The following is a 26,453-nucleotide window of genomic DNA, read 5'->3' on the forward strand; positions in this document are numbered from 1 at the left end:
AAATCATCCACTAATTTAAACTTTGAGAACTACAAAAAGTTTTTGTAACAGTCATTGGTAAGCTTCGGTACAAAAACTGAGCATCTGGGATCACCATTTCACACTACAATGAAACAAAAAACAGGTTTCTGTTGAGTACTCAAAATCAACCAAAGACTCAACATGCTCACCTATTTTAAAATATTTAAATTTCATATGAAAATACTAAATACATTATTTTATCTGAACTCCCTCTTAATAATTAATCAAGATCAATCAGTGGATGATTCACAGCTAGAATCCAGATTTCTGTTATATCAAATTGTTCTCCTGGAAAGCATAAACCCACCCAACAAAATAAGTTGTTTGGCCAAAAAATCTAGAAAAGCAACTTTAACGTAAATTATATGTCAAGCATGAAAAATAATAACAGCTGTCATTTAGTACTTGCCAAGTGCTAAGCATTAGCAATTATTTCATTTCATCCCTACATTAGCCAACTATTATCACTACTTTTCCAGATTTAAAAAAATTGTGGCAGACAGGTTCATACTTCTCAGGTGGTGCCAGTGGTAAAGAACCCGCCTGCCAATACAGGAGACATAAGAGACAAGGGTTTGATCCCTGGGTTGGGAAGATTCCCTGGAAGAGGGCGTGGAAATCCACTCTAGCATGTTTTTATTTTTATTTTTTAACACCAAAAACATTTTGTATTGGGGTATAGCAGTTAATCCCAATTAATTATAGCATGATCACAAATAAACAAGAACAGTGAAGGGACTCAGGCACACACACACACACATATCCATTCTCCTTCCCACCCAGGCTGGCATGTAATATTGAGCAAAGTTCCATGCGCTATACAATAGGTTTTTGCTGGTTATCCACTTTAAATAGAGCAGTGTGTATGTTACCTTTCCAAAGTGCTTAACTATGTCCTCCCCACAGCAACCATGAGTTTGTTTTCTAAGTCCATGAGTCTCTTTCTGTTTTGTAAGTTCATTTCTATAATTTCTTTTTCGATTCCACATATAAAGAATGTCATATGATATTTCTCCTTCTCCATCTTACTTCACTCATTCAGTATGACACTCTCTAGGTCCATCCATGTTGCTGCAAACAGTCTTTTTTCACTCTTTTTAAGGGCTGAGTAATACTCCATTGTGTGTGTGGTGGGGGGGGTGTATTCACACATCTTCTTGGGAACTATAACAAAAAAAATCTCAAAATCTGTATGGAGACAAAGAAGACCCTGAATAGTCAAAGCAATCTTGAAAAGGAAAACGGAGCTGGAACAATCAGGCTCCCTGACTTCAGACTACTACAAAGCTACAATCATCAAAACAGGATAGTACTGGCACAAAAACAGAAATACAGGGGTCAATGGAACAGAACAGAACACCCAGAAATAAGCCCATGCACCAAAAAAGCCAACTAATCTATGACAAAGGAGGCAAGACCATACAAATGTGGAAAGACAGTCTCTTCAACAAATGGTGCTGGGAAAACTGGACAGCCACATGTAAAAGAATGAAATTAAAACATTCCTTAACTGCATACACAAAAATAAGCTCAAAATGGATTAAAGACCTAAACGTTAGTTGGGCACTATAAAACAACATAGGCAGAACACTCTCAGACATAAATCACAGCAAAATCTTTTTTAATCCACATTCCAGAATAATGGAAATAAAAGCAAAAATAAACAAACAGGACCTACTTAAAACTGAAAAGCTTTTGCACAGCAAAGGAAACAATCAACAAAACAAAAAGACAACACAGAGACTGGGAGAAAATATTTGCAAATGATGTGACTGATAAGGGATTAGCTGCATCATCTTGGGCAGGTGCGTGCATACATGCAAAGTCACATCAGTCAGGTCTGACTCTTTGTGATCCCATGGACAGAGGAATGGATAAAGAAGATGAGGTATATATATATCCACTCCAGTATTCTTGCCTAGAGAATTTCATGGACAGAGGTGCCTGGTGGGCTACAGTCCATGGGGTCACAAAGAGTCAGACATGACTGATGTGACTGCATGCACACATGCATGCACACACTTGACCAAGATCATACAGCTAGATTAGAGGCAGCTGGGATTTAAATCTAAGTTTTCTAGATCCAGAGTACATTCAGCTAACAATTTTGTATACTGTGTCTATGGAAATGCTTAAAGCACCTATGGTACAGGATAGTTTAGCAATAACACATGAAATCATTTTAAAAATAGAGCTGCCTTGGCAGCAGTAAATGGTTTGTTCAAACATTCTCATAGTCAGAAGAATTCTTATTCAGGATCAGATAAGCAAGGATAAGGACCCTTGTCCTTCCACTTTAAAAGGAAGCTGTACTTTGATTCTATTCAAAATATGCTAATATAGTTACTACCCATTCTCTATTAGGATCCTACCTAGGATACTGGATATAAACGTAAACAGAGTCCCAACTGCTCTAGCTATGGGCATCTACCCTAAGTAAGCCAACCTGAAGGTAATAAAGACAGGTGATTTTTTTGATCTTCCAAATGCAAGTTGAAATAAATCTCTGCTAGAATGTAAACTTCATATCAGTAATTCTTGTCTCTTGTTCACTGCTCAGATGGAGCACCAAAAAGTGACTGGCACATAGTAGGTACTTCAGTTCAGTTCAGTTGCTCAGTCGTGTCTGATTCTTTGTGAACCCATGGACTGCAGCACGCCAGGCCTCCCTGTCCATCACCAACTCCCAGAGTTTATTCAAACTCACGTCCATTGAGTCAGTGATGCCATACAACCATCTCATCCTTTGTCATCCCCTTCTCCTCAAGCCTTCAATCTTTCCCAGCATCAGGGTCTTTTCAGAGTCAGTTCTTCACATCAGGTGGCCAAAGTATTGGAGTTTCAGCTTCAACATCAGTCCTTTCAATGAATATTCAGGATTGATTTCCTTTAGGATGGACTGGTTGGATCTCCTTGCAGTCCAAGGGACTCTCAAGGGTCTTCTCCAACACCACAGTTCAAAAGCATCAGTTCTTCACTGGTCAACTTTCTTTATAGTCCAACTCTCACATCCATACATGACTACTGGAAAAACCATAGCCTTGACTAGACGGACCTCTGTTGGCAAAGTAATGTCTCTGCTTTTTAATAGTCTGTCTAGGTTGGCTATAACTTTTCTTCCAAGAAGTAAGCATCTTTTAATTTCATGGCTGCCGTCACCATCTGCAGTAATACTGGAGCCCCCAAAAATAAAGCAGGTACTTAAACAATAACAAATTTTGCCATAGAAATAATGTTTTACACAGTAATCCAGGTAAGCTGAAACAGTATTAATTCTATGCTTTAATAGACCTTTAAATTGGGAGATATCCAGGGTTCAAACACTTGATCATTATACATATATATATAACCTGAGTTATGGTGAGCATGAGAATATGTATTAGCTCCTCTATAATTACCATTATTACAGCTCTTAGAGGGCTTCCCTGATGGTTTACACAGTAAAGAATCCACCTGCAATGCAGGAGACCTGGGTTCGACCCCTGGGGTGGAAGATCCCCTGGAGGAGGGGATGGTAACCCACTCCAATATTCTAGCCTGGAGAATCCCCATGGACAGAGGCACCTGGCAGGCTATAGTCCGCAAGGTCACAAAGAGTCAGACACGACTGAGCAAATAAGCACACAGCACAGGGAACATTTATTTCATCCAAGGATGGACATGATAAAGGACAGAAAAGGTAAGGAACTAACAGAAGCAGAAGAGATCAAGAAGAGGTGGCAATAACACAAAGAGCTATACTAAAAAGGTCTTAATGACCCAGATAACCACCATGTGGCCACTCATCTAGGACATTCTGGAGTGTGAAGTCAAAGTGGGCCTTAGGAAGCATTACTACAAAAAAAGCTAGTGGAGGTGACAGAATTCCAACTGAGCTATTCAAAATTCTAAAAGATGATAATGTTAACGTGCTGCACTCAGTATGTCAGCATATTTGGAAAACCCAGCAGTGGCCACAGGACTGGAAAAGGTCAGTTTTCATCCCAGTCCCAATGAAGGGCAATGTCAAAGAATCTTCAAACTACCACACAACTGTGCTCATTACACATGCTAGCAAGCCAGTCCCAACACTTAATGGCAAACAGATGGAGAAAAAGTGAAAACAGTAACAGAGTTTATTTTCTTGGACTCCAAAATTACTGCAGATTGTGACTGCAGTCACGAAGCAGAGATATGACTTTGCCTACAAAGGTCTGTACAGTGAAACTTATGGTTCTTCTAATAGTCATGTGCAGATGTAAGAGTTGGCTGACTGTGAAAGAATTCATGCTTGCGAATTGTGGTACTGTAGAAGACTCGAGAGTTCCTAGCACTGCAAAAAGATTAAAACCAGTCAATCCCAAAGGAAATCCACCCTGAATATTCACTGGAAGGACTGGTGCTGAAGCTGAAGCTCCACTACTCTGGCCATGTGATGCAAAGAGCCGACTCACTAGAAAAGACCCTATGCTGGGAAAGACTGAGGACAAGAGAAGGGGGTGACAGAAGATGAGACGGTTGGATGGCATCACTGACTCAATGGACATGAGTTTGAGCAAACACTGGGAGAAAGTGAAGGACAGAAGAGTCTGGTGTGCTATACAGTCCATGGGTCGCAAAGAGTCAGACACAACTTAGAGACTGAACAACAACAATAAAGACCAACAACTCTCTGGGATAATATACTCAAAGTGAAAAACAATAAAGAAGAAGTTTTACTCTAAGATCTGTTTTCATCTGTGGTAATAACAAAAATACAAATTATTTACCACTCGGGGTTATAAATTTAAAGGATGTTCTAAATTTAAAGGCTTAGGCTTTGTATTCTTAAAGCTTATTTAGAAGACAGTTCCCCCTTTTAAATGTCAAAAAAAAAAGTGAAGCACAAGACTAGCTCATTTTTATCCATCTATTCCTGGGGCAATCAACCCTTCAGAAGTGTGTGATGGGAAGTATCACTAATAACCACCCTAGTCACTTTTCAAGCAGTATTATCCCCTCTCCCAACTTTCACTGTTCACACCTCAGTTAATTCCACTCTAGCTAATCTTCCTTTCACATGAACTTCTCTTACTTTTTCTCAAATACCATGATTCAAGATAAACACTTGCTCATATTTATTTTCCTAACTACTTACTAGCAAAAGCATTATTTTCTTTGAAAAATAACGTGGCCGTGTGTGCTAGTTACAGATCAAATGAACTTTCATGGGCTAATCTGGGAGGAAATGCCTTTTTAGCATTATTTTTCTTAAAAGATTATTTTATTTCCAAGCATTTCAGAATACAATCTATATGCAAGTTGGAGGTACCATCTAAAAACTGCAGTCTTAACAATTTATCTGAACTCATTTTTGGCCATACCACATGGCATGTGGAACTTTCTGGACCAGAGATTGAACTTTCGCCCTCTGCAGTGGAAGTGCAGAGTCTAAGCCACTGGGGAACCAAGAAGTCCTTATTTCAACTTTTTAATATATTTCCTTACAGACTATTATAAAGATATTAGTTATAGTGCTACATTCTATGAAATACCTGATTTCCTTTTAAGACAAGAGAAAACCACGCATGAAAAGCAAGATGACAACCTCTGAACTTTTTGATTAAAAAGATCTCAGCTTTGTAATAGCAAATACATGTTTTAGGACACATATAATCAGAAATACATATATGTAGAGCTCCAGCATACACCTCTGAAGACATTTACCAGGCACATTACTTTCATTCTAAATGTATTATGTTCACCATAACTCAGGTTATATGTATGTATAATGGTCAAGTATTTGAGCCAATTACTTCTTTAAAGTAAAAATTAAAACTAATAAACAAGCAAATGCCACTGGTTTACATTAGTTCCCTAACCAAATACTCAGCGCCCTGACAGTCTTGCTCAATTTAACTCTGCAGGACTCTTGGTTATAAACCAATACACAGATATCTCAAACCGTACTAAAGAGGCTAACCCTCATAATAACAGATGTCAGTTTTTCTATGATACTGAACATTAGGAGAAAAGGGAAGCCAAATTATTTTCTAATAAGGGAAATAAATTTACAAGTCTTATATATCTGCAAAACTAACAATCTTTGCAAATTACAGTAAGAATTTAAAGAGTGATATTTATACTCTAGTTCTTACTTTGTAACGTAGAATTCTGTGCTATTCCTTCAAAATGCTTTCTTAAATCATCTAACATTATCATATAAGTTTTCCCTAAACATAGTTGTCAATCCTCTTCCTATTTTGGCTAATAGCTACTAAATCATTTATAAGCACCAAGGGTATACTGCATCACTGTAGAAGTTGCCATGATTTTGTTACATTAAGCCTAAGCAAGGCTGTCAAATTGATAGGATGTTAATTTCAATTAAAATGATTAATGGGTATTTAACAAAGCACATTTGGTTTCCATGTCATTTAAAGATGTAAGTGAACTTTTAAAACTTCTCTATAACTTAATCATTGCATACACATCCTATTACTATTTTTTCTCCTTTTCAATTAGAATATCATTCATTTCAGAGTTCTTGCAGTTATGCTCTTACATGAAAGACACTGATAGTCTACAGTTGCTTAAAGTGGAAAGACTCTCGAGGGGAAAAAAAAATTAGGAAGATTAGGTATCCAGGAAGAAAATGACAGTAAACACCAGTTCCAGCTAGAGGAGATAAAGGCAGGACCTGCCCCACCCTCAGTGCAAACCCATCCCATTAACGTGGGTGAAGATATATTGTCTGTAATGGAAGATGCTTCTGAGAGGAGTTAGCTGTGAGTGCAGGTACAAAAAAAGGTTACAAAGCATAACTCTAAGCCCTCTTGCATCATCTAAGCTCTTGGAATAGTTTCCTATTCCAAATTTTCTAACTAAAGTAATCAACACTGCAGTTTAAATTTACATTGTGATTGATTTTTTTGGTAATTCAATTAATAAAGAAACACTACAAAGTTAAGACTTCCCTGGTTAATATTCTGAACTCCTCAGAGGAGAGACCAGCATTATAAGAGTCTATACACAATTATTTTTAAAATTATGTAATTTTAAAGCACAACTTAATTTTACTTATGATTAAGAAGTGATATAAATCACTTCAGTAAGAGTTGAAGCCAGGTTAAGTGTAAAAAATATGAAAGCAAATAACAAAGGGAAAATATCTAATTTTTAAACAGAGGACTACAGGATCTTTCCCTCATGCAAAGTGTAGCTTTTCTTATAACAAAGTAAAGTACCCAGTTTTCTAAGATAGCAAGTTAAGAACAATTTCACAAGTCTTAAACTTCATCTAACTTTTAACATGCAAGATGGAGTTTTATGAAAGATGAAACACTGTTTAAAAGTGGAGACATGGGACTTCCCGGGTGGCCCAGGGGCTGAGAATCCACCTAGCAATGCCTGACTGGGGAAGCAAGGTCCCACGTGCCAACAGCAGAGCCTGCCTGCCACAACTACTGAGCCTAAACATTCTGGAGCCTGCACTGCACGAAGGATCCTGCATCACGAAACTAAGATCCTGTGTGCTGCAACTAAGACCTGACACAGTCAACTAACTAATTAAAAAAAAAAAAAAAGTGGTAAAGACATCCCAGAAAATAGATGCTCAAACTTTTCTCTCCAGGATATTCTGAATCCCATGCTCCTTATCTATCTCTTCGCCACAACTTAAAAACAAAACAAACAAAGCTAGTGGTTCATTTTATTAGTATCAAACACTATGGGTCCATCTCTTTCTTGGCATTCTAAAGAAGGGCTTACATATAAGGAGATAATAAGGGAAAAGGAGCAATATTTAAAATCACAACATAAAAACTCCAAACACCACAAAAAAAAAAAAAGCTTCTGAGACTTAGCTATGATTTCTCTCATTGCCTGGGGGGCCCAAGTCTAGGTTGGAAAAACATTGCTTCATTTTTACTGAAAATGGATACTAGAGTCTATAAAGAAGACAATTTCAAACTCCTTCACTTACACTAAAAAGCAAAATAACATCTTCAGCCAGAAGTGATATCAAACGACGAAAAAGAAATTTCTCAAAGATTATACCTACTGCCAAATTTTGATACTACAGAATTATTAAACAACTTATAAGGTATGTCAACGCTAAAGGAAGAAAAAACAAAATTAGATGCAATCAAATGCAGGTGGGAAGCATAATCATATATCGTTAAAATGTTAATATAACCCTATACCTCAAACACCTAAAATGTTATAATGCCTACACCCAGAATTCATACTAGATAAATCTTCAAACCAATTACTTATTGAGCCCCATACTGGAACAAAACCTTTCCATAACCCATAATGTAAACACACAAACAAATATTCTGATGTAAAATACCATGCTCTGCCTAGGCCCAAAGGTTCAAGCTTTCATTCAATAGTTCACAAGCCTCCACTTAAATCAGAACAGTGTATTTACAATCTCCTAAGTGTAAAGCCTTTGACTGTGTGATCACAATAAATTGTGGAAAATTCTTAGAGATGAGAATATCAGTCCAAATTACCTGTTTCCTAAGAAATCTGTCAAGAAGCAACACTTAGAACTGGACATAGAACAGCAGACTGGTTCAAAATTGGGAAAGGAGTACGACAAGGCTGTGTATGAGCATTTTGCTTATGTAACTTATATGCAGAGTACATCATGCAAAATACCAGGCTGGAAGAAGCTCAAGCTGGAATCAAGATTGCCAAGAAATATCAATAACATCAGATATGCAGATGATACCACTCTAATGGCATAAAGTGAAGAGGAACTAAAGAGCCTCTTAATTAACCCCTCAGTTCTACCTGAATGGAACACCTCCTTTAAATGCTAGCTTATTTTGCTTTATAAGATCTTCATTTCTGAAATAAACAGCATGTTCAGTTCAGTTCAGTCACGTCTGACTCTTTGTGACCCCATGAACCACAGCATGTCAGGCCTCCCTGTCCATCACCAACTCCTGGAGTTCACCCAAACCCATGTTCATTGAGTCATTGATGCCATCCAACCATCTCATCCTCTGTCGTCCCCTTCTCCTCCTGCCCCCAATCCCTCCCAGCATCACAGTCTTTTCCAATGAGTCCGCTCCTCTCATCAGGTGGCCAAAGTACTGGAGTTTCAACTTCAACATCAGTCCTTCCAATGAATATTCAGGACTGATTTCCTTTAGGATGAACTGGTTGGATCTCCTTGCAGTCCAAGGGAATCTCGAGAGTCTTCTCCAACACCACAGTTCAAAAGCATCAATTCTTCGGCACTCAGCTTTCTTCAAAGTCCAACTCTCACATCCATACATGACCACAAGAAAAACCATAGCCTTGACTAGATGGACCTTAGTCGGCAAAGTAATATCTCTGCTTTTGAATATGCTATCTACGTTGGTCATAACTTTTCTTCCAAGGAGTAAGTATCTTCTAATTTCATGGCTGCAGTCACCATCTGCAGTGATTATGGAGCCCAGAAAAATAAAGTCACCCACTGTTTCCACATCTATTTGCCACGAAGAAAAACATCTATTTCTGCTTTATTGATTATGCCAAAGCCTTTGACTGTGTGGATCACGATCAACTGTGGAAAATTCTGAAAGAGATGGGAATACCAGACCACCTGACCTACCTCTTGAGAAACCTATATGCAGGTCAGGAAGCAACAGTTAGAACTGGACATGGAACAACAGACTGGTTCCAAATAGGACAATGAGAACATCAAGGCTGTATACTGTCACCCTGATTATTTAACTTCCATGCAGAGTACGCCATGAGAAATGCTGCGCTGGAAGAAGCACAAGCTGGAATCAAGATTGCTGGGAGAAATATCAATCACCTCAGATATGCAGACGACACCACCACCCTTATGGCAGAAACTTAAGAGGAACTAAAAAGCCTCTTGATGAAAGTGAAAGTGGAGAGTGAAACAGTTGGCTTAAAGCTCAACATTCAGAAAACGAAGATCATGGCATCCTGTCCCATTCAGTTCAGTTGCTCAGTCGTGTCCGACTCTTTGCGACCGCATGAATTGCAGCACACCAGGCCTCCCTGTCCATCACCAACTCCCGGAGTTCACTCAAACCCACGTCCATTGAGTCGGTGATGCCATCCAGCCATCTCATCCTCGGTTGTCCCCTTCTCCTCCTGCCCCCAATCCCTCCCAGCATCAGTCTTTTCCACTGAGTCAACACTTTGCATGAGGTGGCCAAAGTACTGGAGTTTCAGCTTTAGCATCAGTCCTTCCAAAGAAATCCCAGGGCTGATCTCCTTCAGAATGGACTGGTTGGATCTCCTTGCAGTCCAAGGGACTCTCAAGAGTCTTCTCCAACACCACAGTTCAAAAGCATCAACTCTTTGGCGCTCAGCTTTCTTCACAGTCCAACTCTCACATCCATACATGACCACTGGGAAAACCATGGCCTTGACTAGACGGACCTTTGTTGGCAAAGGAATGTCTCTGCTTTTTAATATGCTATCTAGGTTGGTCGTAACTTTCCTTCCAAGGAGTAAGCGTCTTTTAATATCATGGCTGCAATCACCATCTGCAGTGATTTTGGAGCCCCCCAAAATAAAGTCTGACACCATTTCCACTGTTTCCCCATCTATTACCCATGAAGTGATGGGACCAGATGCCATGATTTTCGTTTTCTGAATGTTGAGCTTTAAGCCATCTTTCCTCTTTCACTCTCCTCTTTCACTTTCATCAAGAGGCTTTTTAGTTCCTCTTCACTTTCTGCCATAAGGGTGGTGTCATCTGCATATCTGATTGATATTTCTCCTGGCAATCTTGATTCCAGCTTGTGCTTCTTCCAGCCCAGCATTTCTCATGATGTACTCTGCATAGAAGTTAAATAAGCAGGGTGACAACATTAAGCAGAGTGATAATGTACAGCCTCGACGTTCTCCTTCTCCTAATTGGAACTAGTCTGTTGTTCCATGTCCAGTTACGGATGGAATACATTTTTGCTATCATGTGCTGGATATTTTTAAACTTCTAATTTAATGTCAACATTTTTCATACTGTAATTAGGCCATAATTTATAGATACCGATACAAAAACAAGAACAGAAAAGAAAAATCAAGGACAGGTTGGAAGATTTACTTAGTAGGAAGTATTTTAAATAGACACATCTTTAAGCTGGAGATAAGAGCTTTCAAATAGCGAACAGGCTTAATTTTTTGTTTTAAAAATGGCGAATTTCTCTCATCTAGGATAACAGCTTTAATAACATAGATGTGTTAAAGTACTACCATGTTTTAACTTAATTTACACCTTCAAGACCCAATTCTCAGATTAAGAAAATGTATCCTATACCCTAACCTCATATTGTTATTAAACAATATGTTTAGATGCTCTTTTGAGAAGGAAAGAAATACCAAGAAATCATATTCTGATACGAAATAGTGCTAGCTTTTTTTTGCCAATACACAAATCTATTGCACAGTATCCAAAGGAATAAACAGAGAGGTTTTCACAGATGTTTCTCAAGTTTTTCACAAAATGTGTGATTATCTTTTAAAAATAGATCACATTTCCACTGTAAGCAATTTGCATGTACACGCAAAGTTTTCCTAATCTGTGAAAGATTATATTGTTGGGGAACACTAACAATAACCTAATGTTTTTTCCTATTCAAATGATTAAACTTATCACATCTAGTTTTCCATAAGAAAAGGCAAACAAAATACTCAAAAATCACATCATACTTTGCATTCTTGCTGTAGAGAAATCGAGAAACTATACTAAGGTTCTGCTATAGAACAGATATTAAAAAATAAATTAAGTAAAGTGATAATCCTTAAGAGCTACCAAATAAAATCCTCTTATAATAATCTGATCCTATCTTCAAATGTTTAAAAAAAAACAACAAAATTTCGATAAATTTTTAACTAAAACATTTTTTCATATTTTCTTAAGAGACAAAGCTTCAATTACTTTATTTTAGTTAAAGAGAAAAGAAACGAACCTAAAATTCTCAGATAAATAAAAGCCAAAAACTATTATGCAACTTTAAACCCATCCTATAAAATAGTTTACAGCCAGCCTCAACTTAATCAGACTGTGGAAAAATGATGACCAGATTTTTGAAAGCATAAAGATATTGGCTTAAAAAAAAAAAAGCAAACAACAAAAAACTATTAACTAATCTTCCGATTAAAATAAAGCAAAACAATGACAGTTAGCCTTATATTTTTAGATTCTTAAGAAAAACTACCACTTCCTAGCTGAAAGAATTTGACAGTATAAATGTCATAGAAGATCTCCAAAAGTTTGTTGAAGAATCAGGTTTTGACAAACTATGTATTGTCCAAATTTTCAAGACAAAACAAGTACCCTGAGTCTGTTCCTTTTTCACTGGGAAACATGATATCTTACACAGTTCACTGCAGGGTTTAGTGTTTCATTTTTGCTATTAATCTAAGGCAGAACATTTTTGTAAAGAATAATTTAGAATCGTTTAAGGAATTCAGAAGTGGTGACTAAGTCATACTACTTTGTTGCAGTTGTCTATTTCCTATAGCAAACAAGTATAGCATTCAATTTGTAGACCTTTAGTTTACAAATCTACATACAGAACTGGATATTTAACACAGAAAACCTAAGAATTTATTTCAATTTAAACAGTTCACAACTTTCTGATTTGCATAAAATCTGCATGTCTGGCAACCAAGGCAAATTCAATTTTAAAACACAGTCTTAAAAATTTGTATCATGGGGCTTTGTACCTTAAAACATCCACACTATACAAGCCCTGTGGAAATGTGACTAATGATCCAGTTCTTTAACCAAATATAACAGGACTACTGAGAAGCTTTACCATTCTTTGTAGAACAGCTTTCTTCTCACTTAAATTCACGTAATTAACTCAGTATTACTCTGCAATACAGCTTATTCATAAGAAAAGGTTTTTTAAAAAAAACCATCAATTGTACAATATTTTAATTTTTAAAAGTTTTATTTCTACCAAAGGATCTTCGAATTCTGCAAAAACCATTTTTACCTCTATACTTTTCTTATTCTTTAATGAAAATATATCCTTCATATTACGAAATCAGTGGACATTTCTCCAGCAACTGAAACTTCAAGGGTCATCATATAGGAAAGACAATTACTACAACTGCTCCATCCTCATTATAAGGCTTTCTTTACCCTTTATCTTCTACATAACATAAATTTGGCATAAATGGAAGTAGAACATACAGCCTTGGATAAATTGTGGTTAGAATTACAAATTGGCAAGAGAGTAGAGCTGAGAATTAATATGGGCTTTGGAGTAAGACTGGAGGTAGGTGTGAGAGCTTAGATGCGTGTACATCTCAGTTCAAGAAGAAAGCAGAGCTGACAACAAGAGATGAACCAGTTTTAAGTTCCAGGGTTCAAGATTTGAGTGTCACATATTTTTTAAAAAATCATTCTTTTGTTTTTCAAAACTTTCAAGATTCTGTAATTATAATTGTTGTCCAACACAAGAATGTCAAGTAAAAACTGATAAGAAGGAAAATGAGCAGAAAAGTTAAGACAGTTTTCTTCCTCACTTTGAAGTGAACCAATTATTTAAGTTATATGTGTCTAATTTGCAGACCATTTTAACAAAGGCTATTTCATCAGTAACAACTGCAGAGAATTTCTGAATCGACTGATGTATGTGTGACTCTAGAATTAAGTGGAGCCATTGTCCTATGTAATCAATGGAGACATGTGTTTGACTAATAAGTAGGCACATACAATAAGAAAATAAAGAGAAGCCAGACAGAGGTCACTGCAGTTAGACTGTTCATAGGGTGTGAAAGGCATACCAGATATGTTATAACTAAGATAAAAGGCTATTAACAGACTCTTCTTTGGAGTTAATCTGGATATCAGGCATTTAATTCTGGTTTCCTGCATGCCACTGAAGGTAGCAGGTCATTTTCTCACATGCTACACATTCGAAAGAAAATCATGTACCCAAGCATATATACAATTCTACTTTCCTTCTTCTTCCCTACCCGCTTTGAGGAGGGTCAAAGTTGGCAGAAAATAGCTTGGATTATAAAGCCCTTCACCACTTTCTGTCCTCCCTGGGATGGAGAGACAGCCAGCGACCAGATCCCTGCAGGGATGCTATTGTTTGGAGCCTTCCGCAAGTGCACTACTTCAAACTGAGGAGAGCCAGTTCAGTGCTGAAGACTGCTTAGGACCTTTGCTCTCGCATTATGGGGCATTACTGAGTGAAATGAAAGGTAAAAAATTTATTCACATAAACAATACTTTGAATAGCTATTAAGAAGTACATTTTTCTAATTTCTCTGGTAAGTAGACATTAAAGGCTGTATCACATTAAATAAAACTGGGTATCAAGATATGCATTTTAACATAAATTTGTCATAGCTACAAAACAGAGAATGAAACAAAATCAAGAATATATCATAATAAACAATATTTCAGAGAATATAAAAACTCACAGTATGAAAAAAGTAATGACATATTCAGCTAGTGCTAATTATCATAATATTTTTAGTATGTTTAATATGACAATGTCTAAGGACGCTGTTCATTCTGACTAAATGATTTTTCACTTATTTAATACTATAGAGCTAAATAGTAATATTTTAAACCCTTGAACTTAACCTGCTCTTCAGTAAGTATACCACTGAATATCTGGGGGTCTTATTCAACTAACACACATGATCAGTATTTATACTCAGTACAATATAAATCTTGTGAAGATGTCAACTCTTAAGGCTTTGTTCAACTCTTAAGGCTATTCTACTCTAAATTATACCTAAATCAATCCAAGAGAGTCAACAGAAGGATAGCACAGTGGTACTGAATATCAAACGGCATCATGTATTTTAAATGGTATCCCCTAACAAGTTTAAAAGACAGTTCAGTGATCACTGGATTAAATAAAAAATGGAAAACATCTATTAATTCTCTTACTCCCCAACTCTGACTAAATAAACCACACAAGGAAGAAAGCAGCACTCCCCAAAACAAAGACTAGGAAAAGAAATGACAGTAGAAAAAAATTACAACAAATTTTGGAAGACATTAAGTAAATGCACAAGTAGTAACTAATTTAGGCTTCAATTTTCTCTACTATGTGAGATCTACAAGGCAAGGAACCCAGTGAGAAGAAAGCCAATTCATTCATAAACCATGGTACAAAAGTCAGGAACTAGAGACAGCAGGGACCTCTAAAGGTAAGGCTGCAAAACGTAGGAAAACAACATGGTTGGTTGAATGAACAGTCATTATTAGTAATAACAACAGTCTGTATTAGTATAATCAGACTTTCCAGATCTTCTGATTTGCCGACTTACAGAGATTAAGGTGATGGCTCTCCCCCAGTTCTGGCAGAACCCAGAAGAATTAAATTTTAAAGATATTAAACCAGAAAAGACTGGGCTTGGGGGTATTAGGTAAAACTTCAGGTGACAATGAAGAGCTGAGAACAGGGGCAGGGGGAGGACCCAGACATGCATTTAAATCAGTGCCTGCACACTGAATGTTGAGTCTCTGAGCCTTCCCCAATCAGCTCTCATAACACTAGTTGTCAGGCTTAGATCCCACATATGGGACACGGCCAGCCCTTCACTCAATTAGCCACTAAAAAGCCTACCAATCAACAAGCTCCAGCCATCTGCAAGAAACTTCCAATTTTTAACCCCTCCTTCCGAATATAAATAGATACTCAAAGACCATAAGACATTCCAGAACAATTTTGAACGAGACAGTGATTAAAACAAAAAGGGAGGAAGAGGGAGACTCAGAAAATAAATAATGCAAAGTACAAATTGAAGCATAAAAGCTATTAATGTTCTTAAAAAGATATTACACAACCATGACACATGACTGCTATGAAAATGGAGCTTTCAAAGAAGTCTTAATTTTTTTTAAGTTGATATAAAAATTTAACAAAAGGGTTAAAAGAGAAAAGTAAGAGAAAAATCAAGAAAACTGGATAAAATAAATGGAAAGGGAGAGATAAAAGTTAAAGAATCATTCAGAGAAATCCAACATCTCACTAAGTAGAGTTTCTTTTTACACTGTAGGGAGTCCTGGTCAGGGAACTAAGACCCTGCATGCCATGCGGCATGGCCAAAAAAAAAACAACACCCAACAGAAAACAAACTAGTGGTTATGAAAGGGGAGAAGCGAGGGGGAGAAAATTAGAGGTATGGGGTTAAGAGATACAAGCAAACTACTATGAATAAAATAGATATGCAACAAGGATATAGCTGTTAACCGAACGTGGTTCAAGCCCACTCAGGGATGCGTTTCACCCTTCGGGTTTCTTTGGTGGCTCAGACAGTAAAGAATCTACCTGCAATGCAGGAGACCTGAGTTCAATCCCTGGGTTGGGAAGATCCACTGGAGAGGGGAATGGCCATCCACTCCAGTATTCTTGTCTGGAGAATTCCATCATCAGAGGAGCCTCATGGGCTACAGTCCATGGAGTCACAAACAGTCGGACATGACTGAGTGACTAACACTAATCTAACTAACCTAAGGATATATCACAAGGCACAGGGAATCATAGCCATTAGCTTATAACAACTTCTAATGGAGTATAATCCGTAAAAATACCGAATCACTATGCTATAAATATGAAACTAATACTGCAGATCAGCTATACTTCAGTTAAAAAAAAAAGAAGAGATGTATCTGAACTACTAAGGTTTAGAATTCTATAGAGTTTAGCTTCTATACAATAAGAATAGAAAACTGTCTGAGGAGGGTAACAAGATACTACAATGCTTTAACTATAAATAATATTTTCATCAGTGTAACTGAAAGCAACTACTGATTTAAGTAAAAAGTTGTCTCCTAGGGTGGGACGAGTTGACAGGGTAGCACAGAAGCACACACATTATCACATGTAAAAGACAGCTAATGAGAAGCTGTTGAATAACACAGGGAGCTCAACCTAGTACTCTGATAATCTGGAGGGGTGAGATGGGATGGGAGTGGATATGTGTATGCCTATGGCTGATTCATGTTCCTATATGGCAAAAGCCAACACAACACTGTAAAGCAATTATCCTCTAATTAAAAAAAAAAAAAAAGTATTATGTTAACTTTGATGCATATCTTCGTCTGAGAGGAGTCTAATACTACCAAGAAACCAAGCTACGTGACATTATCAATCTGCCCAACTTCTTATTCTTAGAACATCTGTTAGGAATCTGAATATGCCAAAGTCCTCAGTGTTATCAGTAAACCTAGAGGTTTTATTGGAAAGTAAAAAATTCATTAAAAGTTTCTAGGAGGTCCAATAATGCCAAATATTCTTAGACACTAACTTCAACAATCCCAGAGTCAAGAAATGACCATATTTTTCCTCTATTTTGTTCATTTGATGTCCTAATTTCTTCTTCTATATGAACCTCCCAAGCACAAGCAACAAATTTCCCAAGCACCACTATCAGAATAACTTCTCTATGTGTGTGTGTGTGTGTGTGTGTGTGTGTGTGTGCGTGTGAGTGTGCACATAGGTTCATGCATTTAAAATAACTATTGGGCAAAATTTTTAAGTCCAAATAGAGTATATTTTATGATTTCTCCAAAAAAAAAAAAAAACCTCCGTATTTAGAAAGAAAAGAAGGAAAGGGAAGGAGAATAAAGGTGCAATAATATCTAAAATTTAAAAAACACCATTATCATGTATTATATAAACATGAGTAAGGAAAGCTGCAAAGAACTAACTAAAAGAGGTAAAAGGGGCTCCCTCTGTGACATGAGTCAGACAGGAAAGGAAAGGGAGGGAACTGCTTTCTTTCCTTGTATTTCACCTTTTAAACTATCTACCTCCATTAAAAAAATTTTTTTCCAAGTATATAAAGAGGATTTCAACAAACATTCTCTAATGATCTAAAACCCTTTCTAAATCAGAGATGAGATCTAATAGTGTTAGCTGTAAAAGGAAAACAAATTCATAAATTAATATTAATGATGTTTTGAAGGATACATTGCAAAAGACAAAACAAGCAGGCACCAGACTAAGCTGATATTCATTTCTTGTGTGGGCTTCATAAAACTGTAGTAGACTTCAGTTACTAGATAGACAACTGTAGCAGCCACTGTGAAATCCACCAGCCACTGGTATTCTGGAAAGTAATGCAATGCTGAAAAATAAAGGTTTAAGAAAGAAAGTTTTACTTAAACTGAAAAACAGCTTTAGGAAAATTTATCTATAATTAACTTCAAATTTGAGATTTTATTTTTTGATGATTTGCCATGTAAGGTATGCAAATATGAGAATCCAAAAATGTGAGAAATATATTGAGAATATTGGCATCCAAAACTAAACTTTAATACACTGTAAATTAAATAATAAAACTGAAATGATTACCAAAAATTATTTAAATGGTTATTAAAATATGGTTGCAAAATGAGTTGGTATTTTTTTAAATGATTAGCTTTCACAGAAATTATAAATCATTACTTTAAAAAAAAGAATCTGAGCAATAATATTTTAGCTTTAGAATATAACTTGATAGAGTACTATACAGATTTACTTATATTCATTTCTATGAAACAAGAGAGTTGGGCTTCATGTCACATATTACTAACCTTACTAACGGAGGATTAGTAATTTTGTGAGTTACTGCAGGCTAAAATAATAAATTAAGTAAATATACTTTTTATTCTCTAGAAGAAAAGTTCAAGAAATGCCTGTCAATTCTCCATAAAACCATACTCCTTCAACAAACTATTCCACCCTTAAGGGTTGACATTAAAATTAACATTGTCTCAAAGTATAATTCCATTCCCTTTTCTTGGATATTCTGGTTTATTTCTGCCAGAGAATAGTCTCAAAGATCAATATCATTTTGCAAAAGACCTTCTAGAAATGTGGAAATATATCATGTACCAGAACACCATTTCCCATGTTCTCACTGGCACATAATAAAATGATCTACATTACTCTGGGAAATTTTTAGTTGTAAAATGTAACACCTGAGGATATTTTAAAATCAGAATTTACAAAGAAAAAAAAAGGCTTTTAAAAATAAAATACCACTCAAAATAAGTTATTTAAAATATGAAAATAAACTAACCAAACTTACATCTTCATGAGGTGACAGCAAAACTTCCACTTCCTTTCATAATTAGGTATATTCTTTAGTCATGTCAGTTTAACACACTTACTTTGCCTTCAAGCTATTTTAACTGCTTTAGGTTTTTTGTTGTAATAGACATAATAACTTCTGAACATCAGTATGAAAGATTTACCCTTAAGTAGTTGAAGAAATCCTACTCTGTAGAACCCTTTCCTCCCCTGTAGTCATTCAGTTGAACTTTTTAAATAATCATCTGGAAGGACGGCAGAGAAAATGGATGGAACAGATAGACAAATATCTGTTTATCTACAGATAAAGTTATTTCAGTTTTCACTAACAAAAGTTAAAGTAAATGTTCTAATTCTCCATGCCTGCCCACATTCACACAGGCTTCCCCCAGGGAACTCATTCACAGCCAACAGATAGGTGACGTTCAAATGTTCTTATGTCCTTTAAGAGATTTGACTAACAGATAGCTAACACAAACTGAAAGACTTTAAAGATAGTTATTAGGCTATCAATAATACATACATTCAATAAAAGAACAAATTATATATATTCTTGGTTATATATATAACTCAAGTATTACATTCTTCTTTCTGTATTCAATAATGTAATTATATACATGCCTCTCAATAGAATATTGCACTAAAAACTGAGAATTCATCAATTCCAGTGATTTGTATTAGCCTCCTGAGAGCACCTAAAGGGCAGGTAGAAAACCCTCTACTTTTACCTAAACAGAGAAACAGAGCATGCATTCACAAATGACTACATAAATATAAACATAAATAACATCTCTCTCTCTTACTCTGATTAACTAGAATAATCTTGATGTTACACAATCAGTTATTTAACAAGTACGATTTGCAATTTATTGCTCAAAATTGTAAAACAAAATACTGAATAAGTATTTTGAATACTGAAACCACATTACCCCTAACTTCAATTTTTTTAAGTTCATTAAGTAGCCTTATTCTCGCTAAATGTCTCTACCACACTCAGAGTTATTTAACTCCTCTATCTAAAAAGTTGGAGGAAAAAAAAGTCAGTAATAGTTAACATACCTCATAGAACTGTGAGGGCAACATAATACAAATAAAGCACATATAACAATGTCTGATAAGTAGTCAATTTAAACTATTATTAAGGTTGATTAGCTGATAATTATCCATTAAACATCAGTTATTAGTAAGAACAGCAAAATTCTGTTTTAGAAATCAGGAAACATGTATAAGTATTCTTGTACAAGTACCCACACCTATCCGATTAACAAAACAAATGGGATAACTAATCAAAAAGTTCAAGTGCTTTTACATGTTTTAAATTCTGCATGAAAAATAGTTAAAAAGAAAAAAAAAGGGGATGAGGTAACCAGTCTCAATAGTCTGAATAACATTAGACAACAAATGTATATTGTTCATCACTGACACTTTGTAGGATACCCTTTCCATATATATATATACACACACACATACAATCTTGTAAATGTAGCATCAACTTTCAAATGTATTGAAGCCACCTTGTTTCACAAAGTAATTCTTTATGAGGTGTGAAGTGAATCTATATATTAAGATTTTTCTGTGGTGGTGTGATTTAATCCAAGAAGGACCAAATTACATAATGATACATTATACAGCATTACCAAAATTACTTTTTAAATGTCATTTTAATTTCTTATCATGTAAAACTGTAGTTCTTAAACCTAGTCAAAAAATCAGAACCATGTGGAACATTTTAAAAAATAGAAATTCCCAGAAACCACTCTAGATTTACTGAATCATCAAGTGTAGGTATAAGAGAATCTTTATCTTTAAAGAGCTGCTTAAGTGGTTCTGATATACAGCCAAGTCTGAAAACTAGTGTTTTAAACAATATCACATCAGATGCTTTTCACTTCTAGGATTTGAATAGTTTCATATAAATTTCACTTTAAATTTAAAATCATTATAGTTATATAATTTTAAACACTAATATACAGGGGGAAAATTGATTGACTTATTCAGAGATATCCAATAAAATCTTGAATAAGTAAAGTTTCCTATTTCTAATCCAATTCATCATTCTAAAACCATTTTCCTTTCTACTAAATATAACATTAAGTTGAATTGCTTTAAATATAGGTAGCTTAATACAAACATACAGATGCATTTCTACAAGCAACATTATAAAACATGTAAACTGATACAGATGGCAACTTAGAATGTGAGGTAGTAAAAACTGTAACCTCAGCATATACAAAAACTGTGTAACAAACTTGCATAAGACAGCCTCTTCTGAAAAATGGGAAAAAATAAGGCTTACTATAAGTTAGGTGGATAGAAAAACAAATTCAATTCAGATGAAGTCATTTTGAGCTTTCTTAGCTCTGAGAAAGATTTCAGAGTCTGTATTTGGACTTAATGATTAGGAAAACAAAAGAATCTAACAACAAAAGATAAATTCAAGTACTTTCACTAGCATAATATAAAACTGAGATTTACAGAACACTTTACCCAGATTTCCCTTACCTAAAGTATCCACTTCTGTAACTGACTTTGTTTCTAGATGGAGATCAATATCCTTTGGAATGGTTAGTGGCTTACTTTCAATGTGACCATTATATTTCCTATAAAAATCAGACAAGTGACACAAAAAACAAGTTACCCTCACTGTTATTTAAGTGTTTGTATCAAACTAGCTACAAATGAGGTTATATATTTCACAGCGAAAAAGAGGTAGAAGTTCTAATATTTTATCAAAAAGGAGGTAAGGCACTAAAAAGTAGTTTTCAAAAGGGGAACTACAAAATACGGATGTAAATTATTAAGATAACATACATACCAGGAAAAGAGTCACCTATACTAGTGACAGAAACAAAACCTTGACTGCTAGCTTACCATTTCACCCCATTTTTCCTGCTCTCTTCTGGAGATTTAAAGATAGCCCTAACATCTCTTTCCTGAGGCACACAAGTAAAAGGAAATGAAGACAAAATGCATTTCACTTTGAAATTATACACGTACACACATACATACATATAAACAGACCTGTAGCTATAAACAAATCAGAAATGAAAATATATATGAAGATTTATGTGCATGAGAAATTCAGAAATATGCAAGGCCAGTTCAGAGCTGCTTTTACAAAGAATCATGGGTGGAGGAAAACAACAGAATTCTTCAGGTCATGTGTATTATTTCCAAATTTAATTTTAAACACAATCAAACATAAATCAAAAGCAATAAACTAAGTTTCAGTAACAATAATTATAACACCAAGAAATGACTTTGTATTTATCCTTTAATAAGTATAAACTGGGAAAACCTCAATAAAAATTTTAATTCATGTCAATAAATCAAATAATAATTACTGCTACTAAAACAGGACAGTGTTGTTAATGTAACTTTTTGTAAATGTAAAGCATTTTCAACATATAAAAATTATTATAAAAATAACAAAATTATTGGATACAAGGCATATAATAAAAATTCAAATGTTTATAAAATAAATACTATACTACCTAAGCTCACAAATGTTGACCATGGTAGCTGTGAGAGGCAAATGCAGAGCAGTTAAAAAGAAATGCAGAAACTAAAAATTGACCTGGATTAAAATGTGAACTTGAGCAATTCATTCAACACCTCTAAGCAACACCTTCCTTATTAGCAAAACATAAATTAAATTAATAATGAATATTTAGGGTTATTGCATGGATTAAATAAGACTGTATAAAAGTGCTTTGAAAATTTTAACATTTGACAGAAATATTTTATTAAAGAATATAACCAGTGGAATACAAAGGAGGATTTACACTTAATATTCCAATGATCTTCATGGTGTATTTGTAATGATAAGTGAAAAAGAAAATGGTGGCCAAATCAGAAAAGAGACTTTTCAAACTTCCAATTTCATTTCAAATAATCATTAATGTTCAAAAAAACTTTTCAGTACCTATAAATCCATTCACCCACATTAATATAATTTTTATGATATACATGAGGAATTGGAGATAACAGGTTATCACTGACATTTTACAATATATAAGAATCACAGATTCAGATCCTAAGACGTTCTCCCCAGTTAAGGAAACTAAGGCCCATTTAGAGAGGCTAACTGACATGTACTTGCTATTTAGATTCAATATAAATAAGGACATAAAATTTTAAAGCTGGAAGAATCTTTCAAAATTACTATGTTTGGTCCTTCCCCATCATAGATGAGGCTGCTGGAGTCTATTTAGTGAGGTTTATTAACAGGCAATTGTCTTTATAAAATTTGAATATTTAAGAACCTGTAAGGATCTAAGAAGTTACACTGTTCACCCTTTTATTTAAAAAAAAAATGAGAAAAGAGGTAAAAAGCAAATGAATTTGCCCAATTTCTGGGTGGTAGCAAAATCTGGAAAAGAACCCAAACCAACTGGTATCTTTAAATGAGTTGCAAAGACATGGGTTATGGGTCTCTCAACCCCCTACTAACAATTTCAAGTAAAATTATCATTTTTGTGCTTATATATTAGATTACTACATATTGGATGCTCAATATTCAATATATTGGGCAATTCAATATTATTTTAGATCATGGATTTTTATTTCAGATTTTCCAATTGTTTATAGCATAATCAGTATATGTTACTTTAACCAAAGTACCAAAATATATTTCCATAAATTCTGTAGAATATTTAATACTTTACAAACTGAACAATATAACTTACCTGTCTTTTCTGCTTTTCCCTTTTTGCTGCTTTCCTGCCAGAATTCTTAATTCTTCTTCTGTAGGATGTTGATACCACCTCAAACTAAGAAAAAAATTTATTCTTTTTAAATAAAGAATTAAGACCATCAGAATTATTCACTTACTCTATAAACATTTACTGAGTTTCCTAATTGGGAAGACACTGCAGGGAAATATCAGGTGAAAAACTCTAACCTGAACAGATACGACTGCTTAAGCCTTAAAAGGTTTAGATTCAAATTCAGCAAACACCCACCAAGCACTTACTAGATGCCAGACTCTACAATGTTGTTTGTACGTGCTTCTCTTACAACTGACACACTATTAATATATATTAAGATCCTACTGTCTTACTTTAACAATAAATGGTGTGAACTCTGCAGGCAAGCTTGCAGGAACACATTCAAATTCTCTACCCATCCTTCATTTACACAGAAGGAATTGTTATTTGTCTTAAAAAGAGTCCTCTGAATGCCCCCAAAACTACAAGTAGTCTTTGCTTTTCTTTCCTTCCTTAATTTAGCTGGAGAATTTTCAAACTTGATGTAAGAATTAGAGTGAATTGCTGTATTAACAAAACCCTTTACTCTTAACCATATCTAACCCTCTTTGGTTAGGGTTCCAGAAACATCTGATTGTATTTACCTCCACTACCCAGTCAAAATATCCAGACAAGTCATTTATTCCTTCCCAAGCACCCACCTGCTCATTCAAAATTTCCTGTCTCACCTGAACTTCTGTCACCTAAGTTTGATATTTGGGTTTTACCTTCAACATGCCCTTTCCATATATTAGCATTAATTCTGTTCTTTACCTCTTAAAAGTTCCAAACTTGCTTACTTCCTGAAAGGACCTCAGTTCAGCATATCTTCCTCTCTAGCTGACTATAGCAAAACTCCTCTTCTTTTCCCCTAGAATCTCTCCTAAACGCATTCTAATCCCACATTTATTTTTGTCCATAATGCAGATCCTATCAAGGCATATATGCTTGCATAAATCCTTTCCAAGACTCCTCACAGAGTAAAGAAGTGAGTAAGGAAGCTAAGCAAAGACACCAACCAATATCCTGTTGTGAAAAAGAAACAGACACCTCATACTGAAAGATCTTCCAATTTTTCAACCACAAAAATCTAGATTTTTAAAGTGAAACACCTCAATTTTAAAAAAATGCTACTGCTGATTTTCTGTTTTAAAAATATTGCTGAACTGGCAATGTGAGTAATGAGCAAATATTTAGTGATATAAAGAAATTGTTAAAATTTTTTAGCTGTGATAATGGGATTACAGTAACTTTTTTTAAGTTCATATATTTTAGAGATATACACTGATATATCTGTGAATGAAATAATATTTGCTACAAAATAATGTTGGGGGGAAGAGAGGGAGTACAGATGAAACAAACTGGCCAACAGCTATTGTAATGACTACATGGGAGCTCATTATATTTGTTATATATTCATGGTATCATTCTGTCTGTTCTTTGTATATGTTTAAACATTTGCATTAAAGCTAAAATACACATTACAATGCCAAATAGAGAGTTTGTGACCTCTTATTTTAATAGCCTTTCACAATCTACTGTCTACTTCATCAGACTCAAGAATTCCCTTTTTGGGGGTGGGAGGTTCCAGAGGGAGGGGACATAGTACACTTATGGCTGATTAATGTTGATGTAGGCAGAAACTAACATGATATTGTAGAGCAATTATCCTCCAATTAAAAAAAGAATCACCCTTTTGAACATGACCTTCTACCTAGACTAAGTGACATTTATTCCACAAATTCTTTCATCCCTTGGCATTTTTGCATATATCCTTCCCTCTGCTTGAAATACCTGTGCTGCTACTGGCAAACTTCTAATTTACTTTTGATGCTTTATAAGGCAGTCTCTCTGTGGTATAATAAAGAATACATCTGGTTACTGCCCCACTTATAGCTTCAGGATGGAGGTGGGTCACCAGAAATACCACCCAATTAGAACTGGAACTTTCGGCCAGCTGACCTCCAGGAATGGGAAGGGTGTTGAAGATTAAGTTTCAATCATGGGGCCAATGATTAAAATCGTGCCTATGTAATGAAACTCCATAAAATCTCTAGACACCGAAGCTCCGAGGAGCTTCCTAGCTGTTAAACATACTGAAGTACCTGGAGGGGGACACGCCCTGATTCCGCAGGGAGAGGACACGGAAACGCTGTGCTCCTTCCCAAACCTCATCCAATGTGTAATCTTTATATTAATAAAACTGTGATCACTGCACTTTCTTTGGTTCTAACTGTTATACAGAATTACTGAAACTGAAGGGGTCATGGAAATGCTGGTTGTCAAGAGTATGGCCCAGGGATCCCAAGAACTTGCAGCTGGCATCCAAAGCCTGTGCATTCTTATGGAGGATTTTGCCTTTAACTGATGGAATCTGTGCTAACTCCAGGTAGCTAGTGTCAAAATTGAACTGCAGTTGGTATCAGACTGATTGGGGTAAAATGGAATATTCCTCTAGCTGACAGATCTTTGGAGTAAAGATTCTGTGACTTACTTGTTCCTGTATACTTCAAAACTAGTACAGTTACTGGCATATAGTAAGTGCTCAAAAAGGATCAATGAATGAATGCAGTTCTCCTCTTAAGGGTTTTAAAATAAAATACAATCCCAACCCAAAATGCCCTAAACTATACTTAACACGGATAAGGAGGCACTTCCTGAAATTTCAGTTGAAGTCCAGAAT

At 35.4% G+C, this 26,453-nt stretch overlaps 1 protein-coding gene across 3 annotated transcripts in view; it reads right to left on the minus strand.

Annotated features, from left to right (window-relative positions):
• Positions 1 to 26,453, minus strand: part of TMEM161B (transmembrane protein 161B) — a 72,269-nt gene that overhangs the window by 11,871 nt on the left and 33,945 nt on the right. For 2 of the 3 annotated variants that reach the window (XM_068980441.1, XM_068980442.1), the window contains exons 3-5: positions 23,711 to 23,794; positions 21,525 to 21,622; positions 17,919 to 18,075 (exon numbers count right to left, since the gene is read on the minus strand). In XM_068980441.1, the coding sequence (XP_068836542.1) occupies positions 17,919 to 18,075; positions 21,525 to 21,622; positions 23,711 to 23,794 (339 nt within the window). Of the gene's footprint in view, positions 1 to 17,918; positions 18,076 to 21,524; positions 21,623 to 23,710; positions 23,795 to 26,453 lie in introns of those variants that run through there. The other variant, XM_068980443.1, reaches the window with a different exon arrangement.

This window comes from Capricornis sumatraensis, chromosome 9 (assembly GCF_032405125.1).
Source record: "Capricornis sumatraensis isolate serow.1 chromosome 9, serow.2, whole genome shotgun sequence".
Classification (NCBI taxonomy): domain Eukaryota; kingdom Metazoa; phylum Chordata; class Mammalia; order Artiodactyla; family Bovidae; genus Capricornis; species Capricornis sumatraensis.